This window comes from Macaca mulatta, chromosome 19 (assembly GCF_049350105.2).
Source record: "Macaca mulatta isolate MMU2019108-1 chromosome 19, T2T-MMU8v2.0, whole genome shotgun sequence".
NCBI classification, from domain to species: Eukaryota; Metazoa; Chordata; class Mammalia; order Primates; family Cercopithecidae; genus Macaca; species Macaca mulatta.
This window is the reverse complement of record NC_133424.1, coordinates 14,083,120-14,102,787: the sequence shown is the minus strand read 5'-3', so window position 1 is coordinate 14,102,787 and position 19,668 is coordinate 14,083,120. Positions and strand designations below refer to the sequence as shown.

General features: G+C 45.6%; 1 protein-coding gene across 3 annotated transcripts in view; it reads left to right on the top strand.

Moving 5' to 3' along the window:
* The first annotated feature begins 17,080 nt into the window (after positions 1–17,080).
* The window catches only part of CACNA1A (calcium voltage-gated channel subunit alpha1 A), a 307,938-nt gene continuing 305,350 nt past the window's right edge, over positions 17,081–19,668 (top strand). For 2 of the 3 annotated variants that reach the window (XM_077977500.1, XM_077977501.1), the window contains exon 1: positions 17,101–17,635. In XM_077977500.1, coding sequence (XP_077833626.1) covers positions 17,343–17,635 — 293 coding nt within the window. In that variant the 5' untranslated portion in view covers positions 17,101–17,342. Of the gene's footprint in view, positions 17,636–19,668 lie in introns of all 3 variants that reach the window. The other variant, XM_028839313.2, reaches the window with a different exon arrangement.

Below are 19,668 nucleotides of genomic sequence, written 5' to 3'. Positions count from 1 at the left end.
GTCTCTCTCTCTCTCTCTCTGTCTCTCCCTTCCCTTCCCTCCCTCCCTCCCTTCCTTCCCTCTCTCCTCCCTCCCTCCCTCCCTCCCTTCCTTCCTTCCTTCCTTCTTTCAACAGGGTCTTGCTCTCTTGCCCAGGCTGGAGTGCAATGGTGTGATCTCGGGTCACTACAACCCCCGCCTCCTGGGTTCAAGCAATTCTCATGCCTCAGCCACCCAAGTCGCTGGGATTACAGGCATACACCACTATCCCCAGCTAATTTTTGTATTTTTAGTAAAGACCGAGTTTCTGCATGTTGGCCAGGCTGATTTCTAACTCCTGGCCTCAAGTGATCCACCCGCCGTGGCCTCCCAAAGTGCTGGGATTACAGGCGTGAACCACCACGCCCGGCCTCCATTTTTCTTATAAAAACTATCTTTACCTGACAGATGATAAATCTGCCTGAGTTTATTTGTCTGATTTCTCTGCCCTAAACAGTGAGTTTCCTAAGAACAGGAAATTATTTGCTCTATTAATGGCTGTGCCTGGGATAGGATCTAGTATAGAATAAATGCATAATCAACATATGTCAAATGAATGAATGAACAAATGAACCTGATAATTTTTCTCAAGCTTTCTAGGTGAAATAGTGCACTTGATCTTATCGTTGGTAAAGCTCTGGTAAAACCTGTTATTTTGCAACTTAGGAAGACCTTGCTCAGTTCTTAAGAAAAACCAGCTGGGCGCGGTGGCTCACGCCTGTAATCCCAGCACTTTGGGAGGCTGAAGCAGGAGGATCACAAGGTCAGGAGTTTGAGACCAGCCTGAGCAACGTGGAGAAACCCCGTCTCTACTAAAAACACAGAAACTGGCCGGGCGCGGTGGCTCAAGCCTGTAATCCCAGCACTTTAGGAGGCCGAGATGGGCGGATCACGAGGTCAGGAGATCGAGACCATCCTGGCTAACACGGTGAAACTCCGTCTCTACTAAAAAATACAAAAAAACTAGCCGGACGAGGTGGCGGGCGCCTGTAGTCCCAGCTACTTGGGAGGCTGAGGCAGGAGAATGGCGTGAACCCGGGAGGCGGAGCTTGCAGTGAGCTGAGATCCGGCCACTGCATTCCAGCCTGGGCGACAGAGCAAGACTCCATCAAAAAAAAAAAAAAAAAAAAAAAAAAAAACAAAAACCACAGAAACTAGCCGGGCGTGGTGGTGGGCGTCTGTAATCCCAGCTACTCAGGAGGCTGAGGCAGGAGAATTGCTTGAACCCAGGAGGTGGAGGTTGCAGTGAGCTGAAACCGTGCCATTGCACTCCTGCCTGGGTGACAGAGCAAGACTCTGTCTCAAAAAAAAAGAAAGAAAAGAAAAGAAAAAAGAAAAACCAAGGTCTGCATTTCCATAAGCAGGTGTAGCTCATTTGATTAAATTTCCCTTGCTAACTTCTTAGGATACACATGAATATATAACTAAGCATGTAATCAAACTCCTGACTTACCAGAGGGGTTAGATGCTGAATATAATTTGTAATTGCCTAAGAATATAGTAAGCTTGAGTACTTTTGTTTCCATAATTAAGTGTGAGGCCCTTGTCTCAATGTGAATTAAGAATACTTCAAGCACTGAATATGAAAAGTAAATTTATTTTCTTTTGGAAAAGTTCAAAAATATATGAAAGAAGAGAAAATAGAATGGTATCCCACCCAATTCCTATGACCCATCTTCAATAATTATTAACTCATAACACATCTTGTGTTTCTCTAGCCCAAACTTAAACATAACCTTAATTTGCAAATTGAAGCAAACCTTTAATTTGCCTTAACATATAACCCGGGGTTGTGTTTAACCCTCTTAAAGCAAATCTCAGACGTTGTATGATTTCATCTGTAAATATTTTAATATGTACTTCTCAAAGTTAAGGACTCTGCAGCCACTGTGGAAAATGGTATGGTGATTCCTCAAAAAAGAAAAAGCTAAGGAGTCACTTATGTTGCATGTTGTCCTCACTCTGGAGCTAGTCTTAAGGAGCATTTGCCACCTGGAGCTCTGCCAGTTCCTGTGCAGAAGAAAAAAGTGGTCCAGAGCACTGCTGTGGACCACTTTCAAAAGTTCAATAGAACTTTCCAAAAAATGTTCCCTATCTCCAATGTTTAATAAAGTAGCTACTAGATACATGTAGCTTTTGAGGACTAAAAATATGGCTTGTAAGACTGAGCAACAGGATTTTAAATGTTGTTTAATTTTGAAGGCCACATGTGGCTACTGGTTTGGACACTGCAACATTAGAGAGATTTGTAATGGTTATTAAATGCTTCAACCTGGGAGTGACACGTTTCATTTCCACTGAGAACTCATTGGTCAGAATTAGTCACATGACCCCAGCAGACCACGGGGGTGGTCTTACATCTTACATCTTACACATGCCTGTATATGGAGAACTGGAAATATTTGGTGAACAGCTCTAATGCCTGTCTCAGAGAATAAGTCTTTTTGAGATCCAGAAAGGAGAAAAATTGGCTATTTTATTTCAGGAAGAGAAGATAAGAAACGTGGAGACTTAATGTATTATTTATCTATTGTTGTGTAACAATTTACCAAAGCCTTGGCTGCTTTAAACAACATTTATTTCACAACTTATGTGAGTCAGGAACCAGGTGCAGCGGTTTCAGAGTCTCTCATGAGGCTGCAATCAAGGTATCAATTGGGGCTTCATTCTCATCTTAAGGCTTAACTGGGGAAAGATGTGCTTTCAAGCTTAAACACGTGGCTGTTGGCAGAATGCTATGGAAAAGGAACACTCAGAGAACAATTATAGCGATACCAAAAGGCTCTTGAAATTAAAAAATATAAAAGCATAAATAAAAACTGAATAAAAGGTGGAAAGATAAAATTAGAGAAATCTCTCAAAAAGAAGATTAAGACATAATGGAAATACAAAATAGAAGAAAGGGAACCGATAAGAAGAGAATCAGTCCAGAAAGTCCAACATCTGAATAATAAGTTTACAAGAGAATCAAGAAAAAAGGGTGGGAATCTTAGCTGGGTGTGGTGGCACACTCCTATAGTCCTCAGGAGGCTGAGGTAGGAGGATTGCTTTGAGCCCAGGAGTGCGAGGCTGTAATGAGCTAGGATCACATCACTGCACTCCAGCCTATGTGACAAAGCAAGACCTTGTCTCTAAAAAAAGGGGAGGGGGGTAAGAATCATACTAAGTGCCCAGTATAATGACTGAAAATAGACCTAAACTTACATCATAAGAAAATTTTGGAACACAATGGAAAAAGATTCTAAAAGCTACTAGAGGAAAAAAAAACGAGGTCTTATACAAGAAATTAGGAGTAAGAATGCTTCAAGCTTCCCAACGGCAATGCTGGAATTAGAATACATTGGAGCAATACTTCACATTTTTGAAGTAAAATGATCTCCAAACCAGAATTCTATACCCAGCCAAACTACCAATGAGGTATAAAGCTAAAACCATGGCATTTCATACATAGAAGGCTCCAATATTTACTTCCTGAGACCGATTAGACTGTTCAAAAATGGCTACACCATGGCTCCCATTTTACATTTGCTTAGAATTTTACCACTTCCCCATAAAGGATTGGAATCTATATTCTCTCCCCTTGAACCTGGGTGAATCTTTGTGACTGATTCAACTAATAGAGTAGGGAGGGAGTGATGCTTTGTGACTTCCAAGGTTAGGTCATAAAAGGAGATGCAGCTTCTGCCTGGCTCTCTCCCTTGAGACATGTGCCTTTGGAGTCCTGAGCTGGCATAAGAGAAGTTCAGCTACCCTGAAGTTGCCATACTGGAGACACCATGTGGAGATACCACATAGAGATGGAGAGAGATGCTTGAGAAGCCTCAGTTGTTTGAGTCTTTCCAGCCTAAGTGCCAGCCCTGTGACTGAGGAAGCCTTGGAGATGACTCTAGTCCCTCTCACCATCTGACTGTATTTGCATGAAAGACCCCAAGTGAAAACCACCCAGACGATCCCAGTTGACCACCCAAATCACAAAATGTAATAATATAAATGAATGTTGCTGTTTTATGCTACTAAGTTTGGGCTGCTTTTTATGCAGCAATAAGGTAACTGGAAAACTTGTCATGCATCCTTTCTCAGGAAGCTACTAGAGGATGTGCTTCTCCAAACAAGGGAGTAAACCAAGAAAGAGGGAAACATAGAACACTGGACTTAAGAAATCCAACAATGAGAAGCAAAGGGAATCTCCTGGATGATGATAAAGAGAGAGCCCAGGATGAAAGCTGTATGCCAGGGAAGGTCCTGATTAGACCATGTGACAAGTCTTCAGGAAAGACTGCTTCTGGATGATAAAATGAACTGAATAGCTGTTAAAGACTTGGGGGTCAAATTTGCAATAAGTACCAAGCAAAGAAGAATTTAAAACATGACGAGTCCCAAGGGAAACAATATGTTGTGAAGAAAAAGTAGCTATAGTTTGTTCATGCCATAACTGTAACTTGCCTTGTACATGACAATATAAACACCGAATCTTCCTGACTTTCTGAAAGAACAATATTGGGCAAATGCGCAGGTCTTGGAAGGTTCCATATGTAGGGGGATGGAGGGAGAAATTAGCAAAATCCTCCTTTTCTATAGCTAATACCTATAAAGTGCTACAACACCCATACAGGATACTTCTTTGTTGCTTTCATTATAATATCCTTGGGTATTGCTGTTGGCTATTTCTGAATACTAATTAAATATTCACAAGTGTACATCTTGTTTTCCCAACCTAACTATAAGCTCTTTGATAGTTAATGCTTCTCTATATTATCTGTAGTGGCTGACCTAGTGTGCTACACATAGTACGTGGTCAGTTTGAGAAATATTAGTTGAATAAAATAATAATGTTGGAACAAATAAATAATACCTAAAACTGAAAATTATTAAAGTAGAAAGAAGTAAGTGAATGAACGATATAGCGCTTGGTGTGGTGGCTCATACTTGTAATCCCAGTGCTTTGGGAGGCTGAGGTAGGAGGATCGCTTGAGGCTAGGAGTTTGAGACCAGCCTGGGCAACACAGCAAGACACTATCTCTACAAAATATATATATATTTAGCCAGGTGTGGAGGTGCGCATCAGTAGTCCTAGCTACTCAGGAAGATGAGGTGGGAGGATTACTTGAGCCCAGGAGTTTGAGGCTGCAGTGAGCTGACATTGTACCACTGCACCCCAGCCTGGGTAACAGAGTGAGACCTTCATCTCCGAAACAAACAAACAAACAAAAACCCAATATGAATAATAGGGTAGTAAATAGCAAAATAATCAGCTAAAGGGAACCAGGCACAGAAAGACAAATATCGCATGCTCCCATTTATATGTGGGAGCTAAACAAAACAAAACAAAAAAACAAAACTCACGGAGGTACAGAGTAGAGCGATAGTTACCAAAAGATGGGAAGGGTAGTGGGGAGGGTGGAATAAAGAGGAAATGATTAATGGGTACAAAAATAGAGTTAGATAGAAAGAATAAAATCTAGTGCTTGGTAGCACAATAGGGTGACTACAGTTAACAATAATTTATGTTCCCATCACAAAGAAATGGTAAATCCTTTCTTAAAAAACACTTTTAAGTTCAGGGGGTATATGTGTAAGATTGTTACATAGGTTACCTTGTGTCATAGGATTTGTTGTACAGATTATTATTCAGTCTACCATTGATGGGCATTTTGGTTGATTCCATGTCATTGCTATTGTGAACAGTGCTGCAATGAATATGCGTGCATGTGTCTTTGTAGTAGAACAATTTATACTCCTTTGGGTATATACCCATTAATGGGATTGCTGAGTGCGATGGTATTTTTGTTTTTAGGTCTTTGAGGGAGGAATCACCACACTGTCTTCCACAATGGTTGAACTAATTTACACTCCCAACAACAGTGTATAAGCATTCCTTTTTCTCCGCAAGCTCATCAGCATTTGTTATTTTTTGACTTTTTAGTTACGGCCAAGAAATGGTAAATGCTTGAGGTGGTAGATATCCCAGTCACCCATATTTGGTCATTACACGTTGTATGCTTGTATCAAAATGTCACATATACCCCATAGATAGGCACAACTATTATATATCCATAATCAGCCAAAAGATGGCCAGGTGCAGTGGCTCATGCCTGTAACCCCAGCACTTTGGGAGGCCAAGGAGGGCAGATCACTTGAGGTCAGGAATTTAAGACCAGTCTGGCCAACATGGCGAAACCCCATCTCTACCAAAAATATAAAAAATTAGCCGGGTGTGGTGGTGGGTGCCTATAATCTCAGCTACTCGGGAGGCTGAGGCAGGAGAATCACTTGAACCTGGAAAGCGGAGGTTGCAGTGAGCCGAGATCGTGCCACTGCACTGCAGCCTGGGTGACAGAGCAAGACTCTGTCTCAAAAAAGAAAAAAAAAATCAGCAAAAAGGGATGATAGTGGGTATCTTTCAGGAGGAGGATATGAAGCATGGAGGGAGGCAGGGGACTGCTATTTTGCATAACAAAAGCTGTTTCAGAGACGCATTTGACTCTAATTCCCAATGGCAGCACCCCTCTATTCCCTTTCCTGCTTTGTTTTTCTCCTTAGCACTTAGCCCCATCTAACATACTATGTATTTTCCTTATTATTTACTCTATTTATTCCTCATCTCAATTCAACTCCACGACCACAGGAAATTCTGTCTGCCTTGTTCTGTGTTTGCAAAATTACTGGGCACATGGCAGATGTTCCATACAGTCAGGAGAATGAATGAACCTTGCGCCTCTGCAATGTTTGTAGCCGCTCATTTATTTTAACTTTTTATTTTGTTGAAATTTCAGATTTACCAAAAAGTTGTAAGACTGGTACAAAGAAGTCGCCTGTATCACTTATCCAGGTTTCTCAAATGCTAACATTTTACCACTTACACTCTATCCTTTCTCTCGCTCTCTCTCTCTCTCTCCACCCCAACCGTTGACCACTGAGAGTAATTTGTAGATATGATGGCCCTTTAACGCTATCTAATTCAGTGTGTTTCCCAAAACAGGGCATTCTCTTACATAAGCACAGCACAATGATCAAAATTAGGAAATTAGCATGGACACACTGTTATTATGTAATCCACAGATCTTATTCAGATGTCACCAATTGTTCCAATAGCATTCTTTGTAGCAAAAGGAGGTCCTGGCTCACTTGTTGAATTTGGTCAGTCACATTTCCTTTAATCTGGACAAGTTGTTCTGTCTTTATTTGAGCTTCGTGACATTAACACTTCCAAAGAATACTTATTTTATAAAGTGCCCCTTAATCTGAACATGGTTGTTTACCAGTTATTCAAATCACGCATTTTTGGCAGAAGTTCCTAGAAGCGACGTTGCCACCTTCTTGGTACGTCATTCTAAGAGGCACATGATTTGCCAGTCACTTGCTTGTCTGCCAGCGTCCTCCACTGTCAAGTTACTGTTTTGACCCTTAAAACTAACAATTGTCTCGAATTAGAAATACCATTCGACCCAGCCATCCCATTACTGGGGATATACCCAAAGGATTATAAGTCATGCTGCTATAAAGACACGTGCACATGTATGTTTATTGCGGCACTATTCACAATAGCAAAGACTTGGAATCAACCCAGAAGTCCAACAGTGACAGACTGGATTAAGAAAATGTGGCACATATACACCATGGAATACTATGCAGCCATAAAAAAGGATGAGTTCGTGTCCTTTGTAGGGACATGGATGCAGCTGGAAACCATCATTCTCAGCAAACTACTGCAAGAAAAGAAAACCAAATACCGCGTGTTCTCACTCATAGGTGGGAACTGAACAATGAGATCACTTGGACACAGGAAGGGGAACATCACACACCGGGTCCTATTGTGGGGAAGGGGAGAGATAGCATTAGGAGATATACCTAATGTAAATGACGAGTTAATGGGTGCAGCACACCAACATGGCTCATGTATACATATGTAACAAACCTGCACGTTGTGCACATGTACCCTAGAACTTAAAGTATAATAAAAAAATAAATAAATAAATAGCAAAAAAAAAAAAAAAAACACACACAAACAAACTAACAATTGTCTTTGGGAAGATACTCTGACACTATGTAAATGATCTGTTATCCCCCAAACTTTCACCTGTGAATTTAATTATCCCTTGATAGTTCCTGTATGTTTTTATGGTAGTTGCCAAATTGCCTACATATATAACTTTTTTTTTTCTTTTTGAGAAATAAGGTCTTATTCTGTCACTGTAGCTGGAGTACAGTGGCAAGATCATAGCCCACTACAGCCTTGAACTCCCGGGCTCAAGGAATCCTCCTATCTCAGCCTCCAGAGTAGCTGGGACTACAGGCGAGTGCCACCATGCCCGGCTCATTTTTGTTATTTTTTGTAGAGATGGGGTTTTACTATGTTGCTCTGGCTGGTCTCGAACTCCTCAGCTCAAGTGATCCGCCCGCTTCAGCCTCCCAAAGTTCTGGAATTACAGGCATGAGCTACTGTGCCCGGCCTCCTTATGAAATAATTCTAAAGAATACTTATAGATACTCCCCAATCCAGAAGGGGGTAGTTATCCCTCTTCCTTAACTTCATGTGGGTAGGTCTTAGTGACTGTTCCAGAGGGTAGAGTAGGGAATGGGAAAAATAGTAGCTTGATGGTGGAGAAACCTGGCAGACACCACCTTAACCAAGGGATCGAAGTTAACATCACTAATGAGAAGTCATGTAACTAGCGTATACCCTGATCTGAAGCAAAGAGAACGGCATTGCACCCCTGTGCAATGGTCTTCTCTCAAATCCATTATTCCAGTCTAACCATGAAAACGGACAAACCCAAGGTGAGGGACATTCTACAAAGTACTTGATCAGTGCTCCTAGACATTATTAAGGTTGTGAGGAACAAAGAAACAGATCAGAGGAGACTCAGGAGACAGAATGAGGCTGGGCACAGTGGCTCCCACCTGTAATCCCAACACTTTGGGAGGCCAAGGTGGAACGACTGCTTGAGCCCAGGAGTTTGAGACCAGCCTGGACAACAGAGTGAGACCCTGTCTCTACAAAAAATTTAAAAATTAGTTTGATGTGGTGTTTTGTGCCTGTGGTCTCAGCTACTAGGGATGAAGACAAGCCTTCTTACCCTACAGATTGCTGTAGGCATGAATTAAGATCAAGCAGAGGCCAGGTATGATGGTTCATGACCATAATCCCGGCACTTTGGGAGGGCGAGGTATGTGCATTGCTTGAGCCCAGAAGTTCTAGACCAGCCTGGGCAATATAGTGAAACCCCATATCCACTAAAAATACAAAAATTATCGGGGCATGGTAGCACATGCCTGTAGTCTCAGCTACTCAGCTACTCAGGAGGCTGAAGTGGGAAGATCGCTTGAACCCAGAAGGTCGAGACTGCAGTGAGCCGTGATTGTGCCATTGCACTCCAGCCTCTACAACAGAGTGAGAGCCTGTCTCAAAAAAAAAAAAAGTTAATATTAGAGGAAGCTGGGTGAAGGGTATAATGTTAACTCTCTGGCACTATGTTTTCAAACTTTCTGTAAGTCTAAAATTATGCCAAAATAAAATGTTTATTTAAGAAATGAAAAATAATGTAATATTTAATCAGTCTTGGTCAGTGATATTCACAGATTTCAGGTCTGGAAGATTGACTCTGGTGATTTTTTAAAAATCTACTTACCACTAATTCTTGACTGCTTATATAATATGTATGCAGGCCGGGCGCGGTGGCTCACGCCTGTAATCCCAGCACTTTGGGAGGCTGAGGCGGGCGGATCATGAGGTCAGGAGATCGAGACCATCCTGGCTAACACGGTGAAACCCCGTCTCTACTAAAAATACAAAAAAAATTAGCTGGGCGTGGTGGCGGGCGCCTGTAGTCCCAGCTACTCAGAAGGCTGAGGCAGGGAATGGCGTAAACCCGGGAGGCGGAGCTTGCAGTGAGCCGAGATCCCGCCACTGCACTCTAGCCTGGGCGACAGAGCAAGACTCCGTCTCAAAAAAAAAAATAAAGAAATAATATGTATGCTAGTCATTATGCTGAGGGCTTATCTGCTTGATTTTTGTTTGTTTATTTTCTTTTTGAGACAGGGTCTCACCCCATCACCTAGGCTAGAATGCAGTGACATGATCACAGCTCACTGCAGCCTCAACCTTCCAGGCTCAGGTGATCCTCCCACCTCAGCCTCCTGAGTAGCTGAGTAGCTGGGACTACAGGCATGTGCTACCATGCCCGGATAATTTTTGTATTTTTTAGTAGATATGGGGTTTCACCATGCTGCCCAGGCTGGTCTCAAACTCCTAGGCTCAAGCGATGCACCCACCTCAGCCTCCCAAAGTGCCGGGATTATGGTCATGAGCCACCACACCTGGCCTCTGCTTGATCTTAATTCATCCCTACAGGAATCTGTAGGGGAAGGAGTCTTGTCTTCATGTTATTGAGGAAGCTGAAGTCGAGAGAGGGGAAGCACCTTTCCAAATGCACACTACTAAGAATTTCAAGAGCTAGGATTTGAACCCAGGTCTATGTCCAGAATTAGTCTTTGCCTCATTTGCTTTTGGAAGCTTGCAGGGCACATGCTACTGTGCAATGTCATGCCCAAAGTGACAGCCACATTCCATCTCTGAATTCACTCTTGGGTACCTACATCATGACCTGCAGACATCTGGATGATCAAATTTGGCTTTGTCATTTTTATCCTCCACCTCCCAAAGATCTTGATACTCATTCCCCACGGGTATCCGGACCAGAAGGCAGAGACCAAATGTCTTTTGGCCGATCCATTTTTGCAACTCAACGTGACTAGATTTGCTGATAATTGTTTTAGCAGTCAGATGAATGCGATTTGCCGTTATTTATTTGGGGCATTTATTTCAAAGATGCTAGCCCTGTTCAATTGAATAACATTCTCAAAGCCGGTATGGTAATGCTGCTGCTGATTGATAAATTAAACCTCCAGCTGGTAGAGGTGTTAAAGATTAGAACCAATGGTTGGGGCTGGTTTCTGGCTGCCTGCTGTTAAACTGCTTCTGTCCGCAATGCTAATAACATTCTAAATCTCTCTACCTGGTCAACATTAGTAATTTGTATTAGTGGGGGTCTGGGAACTACCTACTGTAGTCATTTGAGGGGGCTGTGATGATTTCTTGCCCATCCATTCCCATTTGCTAGGTGATAGGTAAGATTCCGGTATTAGAGATTCATTCCTTTGGCTACAGAAATGTTATCTCTGCAAAGTGAATCTATAAAGATAATGCACATGGAGCCCTGCCACACTTTATAGTAAATGAGTTGAGTTCTTTCTGGAAAAGAGTTATTGAGCAATTGGGGGTTGAAGGACTTGAGAAGATTCCTAGGAAGGAGAGGGGAACCCCAGCATTCCAAACTTTGTAGTCAGGCAAACTTTGGAAGTGCCATTTGGTGAGAGGAAAGTGTAGACTCTTCTGTCACCTTGATGGCAGGTGAGAGGAGGCATTTGGAAATGTATATGGGTATGTCTGGTTATCACATGACTAGGGATGCTACTGACATTTAATGGGCATTTGCCAAGAAGGCTAAACAATCCGCAATGCACAGAACAGCCCTAAAGAGCAACAAATGTTGCACCGAAAATGCCAACAGCACCTCCATTGATAACCCTAGAGAATGCCAAGAAAGAGATGGTGAGTTTGCCCCCTTCCAGAGCCGTGGTTGCCAACACTGGCTATACCCCAGGGAAATGCTGAATAAATAAGAGAGAGTGGGGGATGGCTCAGGAATATGAATGTTTACAACACTTTGCAGGCGGTTCTGCACGCAGCCGGCTTCTCTGCTGTCTAGGCACGGTTTGGGGGCATCCTGGAGGACTGTTCTTTGTCCTCCAGTAAAGATGCCTGATTTTGTTGTATAGGGGCTTCATGGTCAAAGTGTGCAGAGAGAATGATCACAAATCACCATGACAAGTGGTGCTGCGTGGGCTGTATTTCAGGAGCATCATGAATTTGTTTGTTTGTTTGTTTGTTTTTGAGATGGAGTCTCGCTCTGTCTCCCAGGCTGGAGTGCAGTGGTATGATCTCAGCTCACTGCAACCTCCGCCTCCCAGATTCCAGCGATTCTCTTGCCTCAGCCTCCCGAGTAGCTGGGATTACAGGCATGCACCACCACGCTCGGCTAATTTTTGTATTTTTAGTTGAGTCAGGGTTTTACCATGTTGGCCAGGCTGGTCTCGAACTCCTGGTCTCAGGTGATCCACTCACCTTGGCCTTCCAAAGTGCTGGGATTATAGGCTTCAGCCACCATGCCCAGCCTACAAATATTTTTTATGAAAATATGCAGCACACAAAAACTGCACACATCAATCGTGTGTAGCTCAGTGAAAAGGTACAAAATGAACAAAACTTACAAAGTGAGCACACCCATGCCACTGTCACCCAGACGGAGATGCTTCCAGAAGGTATCCCTTTACCCTCAAAGTGACTACTCCTTTGACTTCTAAAGGCGATCAGTGTTGCCCATTTTTGAATGTTATTATTTATTTATTTAATTTTTTAAAAGAAGAGATTGGGTCTCGCTCTGTCACCCAGGCTGGAGCACAGATCACGTAGCTCACTGCAAGCCTCGAATTCCTGGGCTCAAGCCATCCTCCTTGCCTTGGCCTCCAGAGTAGCTGGGAATCAGGATAGCTGGGACTGCAGGTGCGCACCATTTTTAAAAAAAACTTTATATAACAGGAATTATACACCATGTTCTACTCTGTGTCTGGCTTCTTTGGTTCAGTATGGAGTTTATAAAATTTGTCCATGCACCCGTGTGTAGCTCCATATTGTCCTTTCTTATTGCTGCATAAAGCTCCATGTTCTACAGTGTATTTATCCATTATGGTATTTGGGAAATTTCCAACTTTTAGCAAGTATGAATAGTGCCGCACATTCTAGTGCATATATCCATATATCCTCATTCCTCCTGGAAATATACCCAGGAGGGACATTGTTGGGTCATAGGATGTTCAAATGGCCATGTTGATGGAAATGACCAAAAAGGTTTTCTTTTTATGTGGGTTTTGTTGTTGTTGTTGCTGTTGTTTGTTTTTTGAGACTTGGCTGTCTCCCAGACTGGTGTGTATGATCTTGGCTCATTGCAGCCTAACCTCCTGACCTCACACAATCCTCCCACTTTGGCCTCCTCAGTAGCTGGGACTACAGGCATGCACCACCATGCTCAACTAATATATTTCTTTCCTTTCTTTCTTTCTCTCTCTCTCTCTTTCTTTCTTTCTTTCTTTCTTTCTTTCTTTCTTTCTTTCTTTCTTTCTTTCTTTCTTTTTCCCTCCCCCTCCCTTCCCCCTCCCTTCTTCCCCCTCCCTCCTTCCCCCCTCCCTCCTTCCCCCCTTCCTCCCCCTCCCTCCCCCCTCCCTCTTTCCCCCCCTCCTTCCCCCCTCCCTCCCCTTCCCTCCCTCCCTCCCTCCCTCCCTCCCTCCCTCCCTCCCTCCCTCCCTCCTTCCTTCCTTCCTTCCTTCCTTCCTTCCTTCCTTCCTTCCTTCCTTCCTTCCTTCCTTCTGTAGAGGCAGGGTCTCACTATGTTGCCCAGGCTGCTGTCAAACTCCTGGGCTCCAGTGATCCTCCTTCCTCTGCCCCCCAAAATACTAGGATTACAGATGTGAGCCACCGCACCCGGCCAACAGTTTTCCAAAATGGTTGTACCAAATTCCTCTCTGTCCAACAGAATGCAAGAGTCCGAAATGGTTTCAGATCCACATTAGTGACCTTGGGAAAGTTTTTAAGTCTCTCTCACCCTCAGTGTTTGCATCTCTTCCATGGGGCTGCTGCGAAGACTCAGTGGAAACTTTACCCGGGCAGGAACTCCATCAGGGAGCTGTCACTCTTTCCTGAAAAACTCTGGGGTCTTCACAGATCTATGCAGGTAGTGCTCCTGCTCTAAAACTGAATAATCTTCTCAGAGAGGTCCATCAAAGCAAGTTGTAAGTTCAACTCGGACAGTGCAGCCCTCTCGTATGACTGGCTCTTAACATCTGAGCACGTGGGCTTGCCTCTTGTTTCATATTAGTTGCTGTTCACCTTTGATATCTGAAGCAATGTGAAGTACAAAAACCACTGATATTTGGTGAGCACCTTCACAGCCCCTCCTTCTCCCTGAATCCCACACAATTCTATCTCCTTGCAATTCCAGTCACTCTTGGTTTAATCATTTCATCCATATCTTGACAAGTTAGAAAATCTTGTAAGTGTTATGGGGCAATGTGTAAAAGTTGGTGCATTGGCACAGAACAGGGACTTTATATAAAGACATATCATCTTTCCAGAGTGTTCCAAAAGAACCTGAATACTGATATGTGTGCGTGTGGGGGCGAGGGGGGAAGGGAATTAACTAGGATTCAACTAGCTAAGGCTTGAAAGAATATTTGCCTTTTTCATCCTTTCTCCCTTCCTCTCTGTTTCGCCTTTCTGCCTATACAAGCTCCATGAAAATTCAATGTTTCTTGGTACGTTCAATTTGGAAGACAGTTTGGTGACATCTTATAAGCTCGAAGACATGAATACCCTGTGGATCCAGAAATTCCACACCTAAGGCTATTCCTAGAGACATGCATTCTTATCTGCACCAAAGGTATTTGAGGCAGTAATGTTTAATAGCCCCAACTGGAAAAAAAAAAACCAAAACAGATTCCCATCAACAAGATGATGGATAAACAAATAGTGGCATATTCTCTCGATGAAATACTATACAGCAGTGAAAGTGAATAACTCACAGCCACGTGTGACAACAAACAGGTGAATTTTACAACAAACAGGTGAATTTTTCTAACAGATTAGGATGTATGAATCTTTTGTGTGTGTGTGTGTGTGTGTGTGTGTGTGTGTGTGTGTGTGTTTGACAGAGTCTCACTTTGTTGCCCAGCCTGGAGGGCAGCGGTTTGATCTTGGTTCACTGCAACCTCAGATCTCCTGGACTCAAGGGATCTTCCCATCTCAGCCTCCTAAGTAGCTGGGTCTACAGGTTCCCATCACCATGGATGGTTAATTTTTATTTTTAAAAAGGCTTTTGGAGAGACAGGGTCTTGTTATATTGCCCAGGCTTGTTTCAAACCCCTGGCATCAAGCAATCCTCATATGCCTCTGCCTCCCAAAGTGCTGGGATTACAGATGTAGACACTGTGCCCTGCCAGATGAATCTTAAAGACATAATGTTGAAGCAAAGAAACAAGAAACTGTAGAATACATACTATATGATTATTCCATTTATATAAAAGCCCAAAAGAAGCAAGTAAAATTGTATTGGTTAGGAATGCATAATAAGGTAGTCAAACTTTTTTTATTTTTAAAGGAAGATATGAATACTATAAAGTCAGGTAGAAATTATTGCTGGAATAAGGGGCTGTGTAAGCGTGTTGGAGAAGGGGCTTCTGCAGAGGTGGTGATGTTCCATTTCTACCCCTAGACTTGGTTTCATGAGTGTTCATTTCAGTTTAATTTCTTAACCCCGTTACCTTTATGTTTTATGCATTTTTCTGTGTGCTTATTGAATTTCACCACATGAAAAAGCAGAATGGGAACTAATCACAGTGGTTCTGGAGACACGTGAGGTACCAAGCAAACTATACTACCCAGAACCCCTATCCAGCCAACTAGGACCTGGTTAATTATTTCCTCCCAGGAGTTCAGACTTGTCACCTCTGGGGTCTCCAAGGTAGAATAAACCCTTAATTCCAACTTGCAGGAGTCTCTGTGATTTGAAACGTTCACAGAAGTAACCCCAAACCACTCTCTCCGCTTTCAAAAATGGTCTTTTGCTAACCAGAGCAAATTTGTTTAGAGACTGACGAATCGCACCTCTAGACACAAATCCCCTTCTCTTTTCTGTCTTTTAAGTTTTTTTCTCCTGCCTCCATCCTGCCTTCTCCTTGCAAGATGCTGGGGAGCGTCCGGTTGTCTGCAACCGAAATGGAACCGGGTGGAAAACAGGCTTTCCTCCCAGGGGAGGAGGAAGCACCCCAATTCCCCCTTCCTGCCTCCCAAGCATGCGGCGCTCCCCTCTCTCCCCCACAAACTCCGCTGAGCCCGGTCCCCCCGCGCCTCCACGATTGGTCGCGGGCCCTCATGTGTCGACACTCTGGGTGGGTCCTTCTGCTGTTAAACTCATCAACTGCTCCCCTTTTCCGCTTGCTGGCCAGTGGTTCAGACCTTTGCGCCCATTTTTTTTCTTCCCTCTTTACCTTCTTCTACCCGCAACCCTCCACACCAGTCTTATTTTAGCAAAACCTAGAGAAGGAGGAGGTGGAGGGATTTGGAGGGTGGAGGGGCATTGCAGCATCCAGGGGCAGCGATTGAGTGGCTAAGCGGAGGGCGCATACCTCTCTCTCTCTTTTCCCCCTGTTGGGAATTTTCAGGATTTCACTGCTGCAATTTAACCCCAAGATGAGGCACCATTGAGCGAAACGCTGTGCGCGCACACACACACACACACACACACACTTCCTCCGGGAGCAGAAGAGGCAGCCGCTGGTGATTCAGGAAGAATTTTTTTTTTTTTCTTAAACCTGGACCCTGCGGTGTGAAGACTCCTTAGGAATCCTCTGGAGCGTCTTACTCCCCCTCCCCCCTCTTACCCTTCCCTTTCATCTTCTTTATTTTTATTTTATTTTATTTTTGGAGCTACCGATCTTTCAGCATTTTTAAGGTCTAGGAACTCCAGCAAAACAGAAGGGGAGTTAATTTTTTTTTTTTTTTTTTTTTTTTTTTGCTGCCCTCCCCACCCAGCAAAGACCTGGGTTTTTTCTTTCTTTATTTTTAAATAAATATATATATATATATTTTTTTTTAATGGGCCGAGCGCACTCCTTTTGCAAGATGCCAGCCTGACCTGGACCTCGGAGGAATTTGAAGCTTCCACTGCGTCCCGGGGGGGCGTCCTTTGCAAACCGTTCGCTTCTTAAAGGGGGTGTGCGTTGGGTGTTTTTTTTTTTTTAACTGTCTTTTTTTTTTTTTTTTTTTTTTTTTTCCGGAGTGGGTGGACTGGGGATTGCCTGGATTCCTTCCTCGGTTATTTTTTGCCTCGCTTCTCTCTCCCCTCCCCCCTCCTCCCCGGGCCCCCGCGCCCCGCCCCCGCACCCTCCTCCCGCCCCTCCTTCTCCGGGGTCAGCCAGGAAGATGTCCCGAGCTGCTATCCCCGGCTCGGCCCGGGCAGCCGCCTTCTGAGCCCCCGACCCGAGGCGCCGAGCCGCCGCCGCCCGATGGGCTGGGCCGTGGAGCGTCTCCGCAGTCGTAGCTCCAGCCGCCGCGCTCCCAGCCCCGGCAGCCTCAGCATCAGCGGCGGCGGCGGCGGCGGCGTCTTCCGCATCGTTCGCCGCAGCGTAACCCGGAGCCCTTTGCTCTTTGCAGAATGGCCCGCTTCGGAGACGAGATGCCGGCCCGCTACGGGGGAGGAGGCTCCGGGGCAGCCGCCGGGGTGGTCGTGGGCGCCGGAGGCGGGCGAGGAGCCGGGGGCAGCCGGCAGGGCGGGCAGCCCGGGGCGCAAAGGATGTACAAGCAGTCAATGGCGCAGAGAGCGCGGACCATGGCACTCTACAACCCCATCCCCGTCCGACAGAACTGCCTCACGGTTAACCGGTCTCTCTTCCTCTTCAGCGAAGACAACGTGGTGAGAAAATACGCCAAAAAGATCACCGAATGGCCATATCCTTTTGCCCGAACCCCGGCAGCGGCTGCGCCTCCCCCTCCTCCCTCCGCCTCCCCTCTTCCAGGCTGAGAGAGACCCGGGGGTTGATGGGAGGTGGGGAGGAGGAGGGGGTCTTCCAGGGGCTGGGAGAGGGGGCCCCGGGAGGAGTGTGAAAGAATCTCTCCACCTCGAGCTGGGTTGAGCTATCCTGGAGGCTTGGGAATGGGTTTGTGGGGGACTCGCGGGGGGCAGCGGAGAGTGGACCGACTCTGGAATGAGATCTGGGGCCTGGGGTCGTGCAGGGGCCTTTCGAGCCAGGTCCGGAGGGTTCGGAGTTCTACGGACTGAGCTTGGAGCGGGCTCGGGCCTGGGCGCTTCTGGCCAGGGCAGGGGAACTATGGGGGCCTTGGTTGGGTTTTCTTGGCCGTCCCTCACTGGAGTCCACGCAGGGGAAGCTGGACAGCCTCTCCGCTCCTGCTTTCCCCAAGGTGGGGGCCGCCGCACTTTTAGGGCAGGGCGCTTGGGGGCTCCCAGGGCTAAGAGCAAGAGGGAGTCCATGTGGCCTTCACACTGAGAAGCCAGCGCTGGCCGGAGTGAATACCCCAGGGTGGGCCGCTGGTCCGATCTGGAGCGGGTAGTGATGGGCTGGGGGCCGCTTATGTCTCCCTCATGTGTGTAGGTCCCATTGCCTTTAACAGCTGATTGGGGAAGCTCATCATCTTTGGGGGTGTAGAGAAGGAGAGCCCATTTGCTTTATCTGGGCCCCTGGCCTGGGGAGACCTGGTCTGGACACTTTCAATAAGAAAGACAGAGCAAGAGCAAATGAGGTGGTGGGTCCATTCTAGACCACCATGTCCAGCTTTTCCTACCCCAAGTAGCCGAGAGGGAACACCAGGAGAATCAACACCCATGTGGACATCTTAGGTAGGTAAATGCCTTTAAATTTTTTTTTTTTTTTTTAAATCAAAGATCCAGAGGAAAAAGGTGAAGTCCACATTTTCGTCTGTGGAGATGCTATCAAAATGCAGATCTTCTGTGTTTCTTTAAATCCCTGCCTGCTTGAAATAAACCTTGAGGAGGGCTTAACATCTATTGAGATGTAGGCAGGCAAGGGTGGGTAATTAGTCGGGCTTTCTAGCAGTTATCTAAGCATGACCCAGATTCCAGGAGGGGGGACACACCCTGCTGCCCAGGCTCGCTGGCCACCATGCCATGCCCAGATGTGCCGCTTCTCCGTTCGGTTCCAACCCACTGCCCTCCGTGTAAAAATGAACGGGCTGAATGGATCCCTGGGGCTCAGGGATGAGTCCCCCATCCCTTTTGTGTGTGTTTTTGCAGTTACGGACTCAACGGGGCTGGGCCCTGTGTGGTCCCCGGGGGTTGCTGTTTGAGGAGCATGGCGGGTGGTAGGGGGACTCACTTCAGGGGAGTTCAAATTTGAGCCTGGCTCTTGGACCCTGGGTGCTGGGATTGCAACAGAGGGCACTGAGGTTTTGGAGTGTGTGAGTGGTCTACTTTGAGGGTGGGGAAAATTAAGAAGTTCAGCAGAGGCGCTTTTGAGGGAAGCATACCTCTAACTACGATGCCATCTCCGTTGGTGCCCAAGGCAGGGGCCAGGTCTTTGCTTCCTAAGTTTCAGCCTGGTTGAAGAGCCTGGTTCTTAAGATTGGCAATTCCTCCCCATCCCAGGCCCACTGAAGTGCTCAGGGGTGGTGTGATTGCTCTGGCCATCAACAGAGTGAGGGGTGGGAGTGCCTTGCGGGAGGGCAGGGTATTCATGCATGCACACCCAGTTAGCTGCACGAGTGAGAGGGCTTTGCTCGGCTCACAGGTTTCCTCACTGAAAATGGCTTTAGATCGCCTTCTGGAGCCTGGATTTGGAGACTTCTAAGAGGAAAGGAAGGAGGTGGGGAGCCCTTCTGCTGTGTCCTCAGCTTACCTTTGTCCAGCCTGAATCCTGCAGATTGGAGGGCTGTAGGGGGAGCAGGGGATTGCAGCGGCCCCCGGAAGGGGGAATCGTGGGAGAGGGAGGCAGGTGAATTGCGAGTTT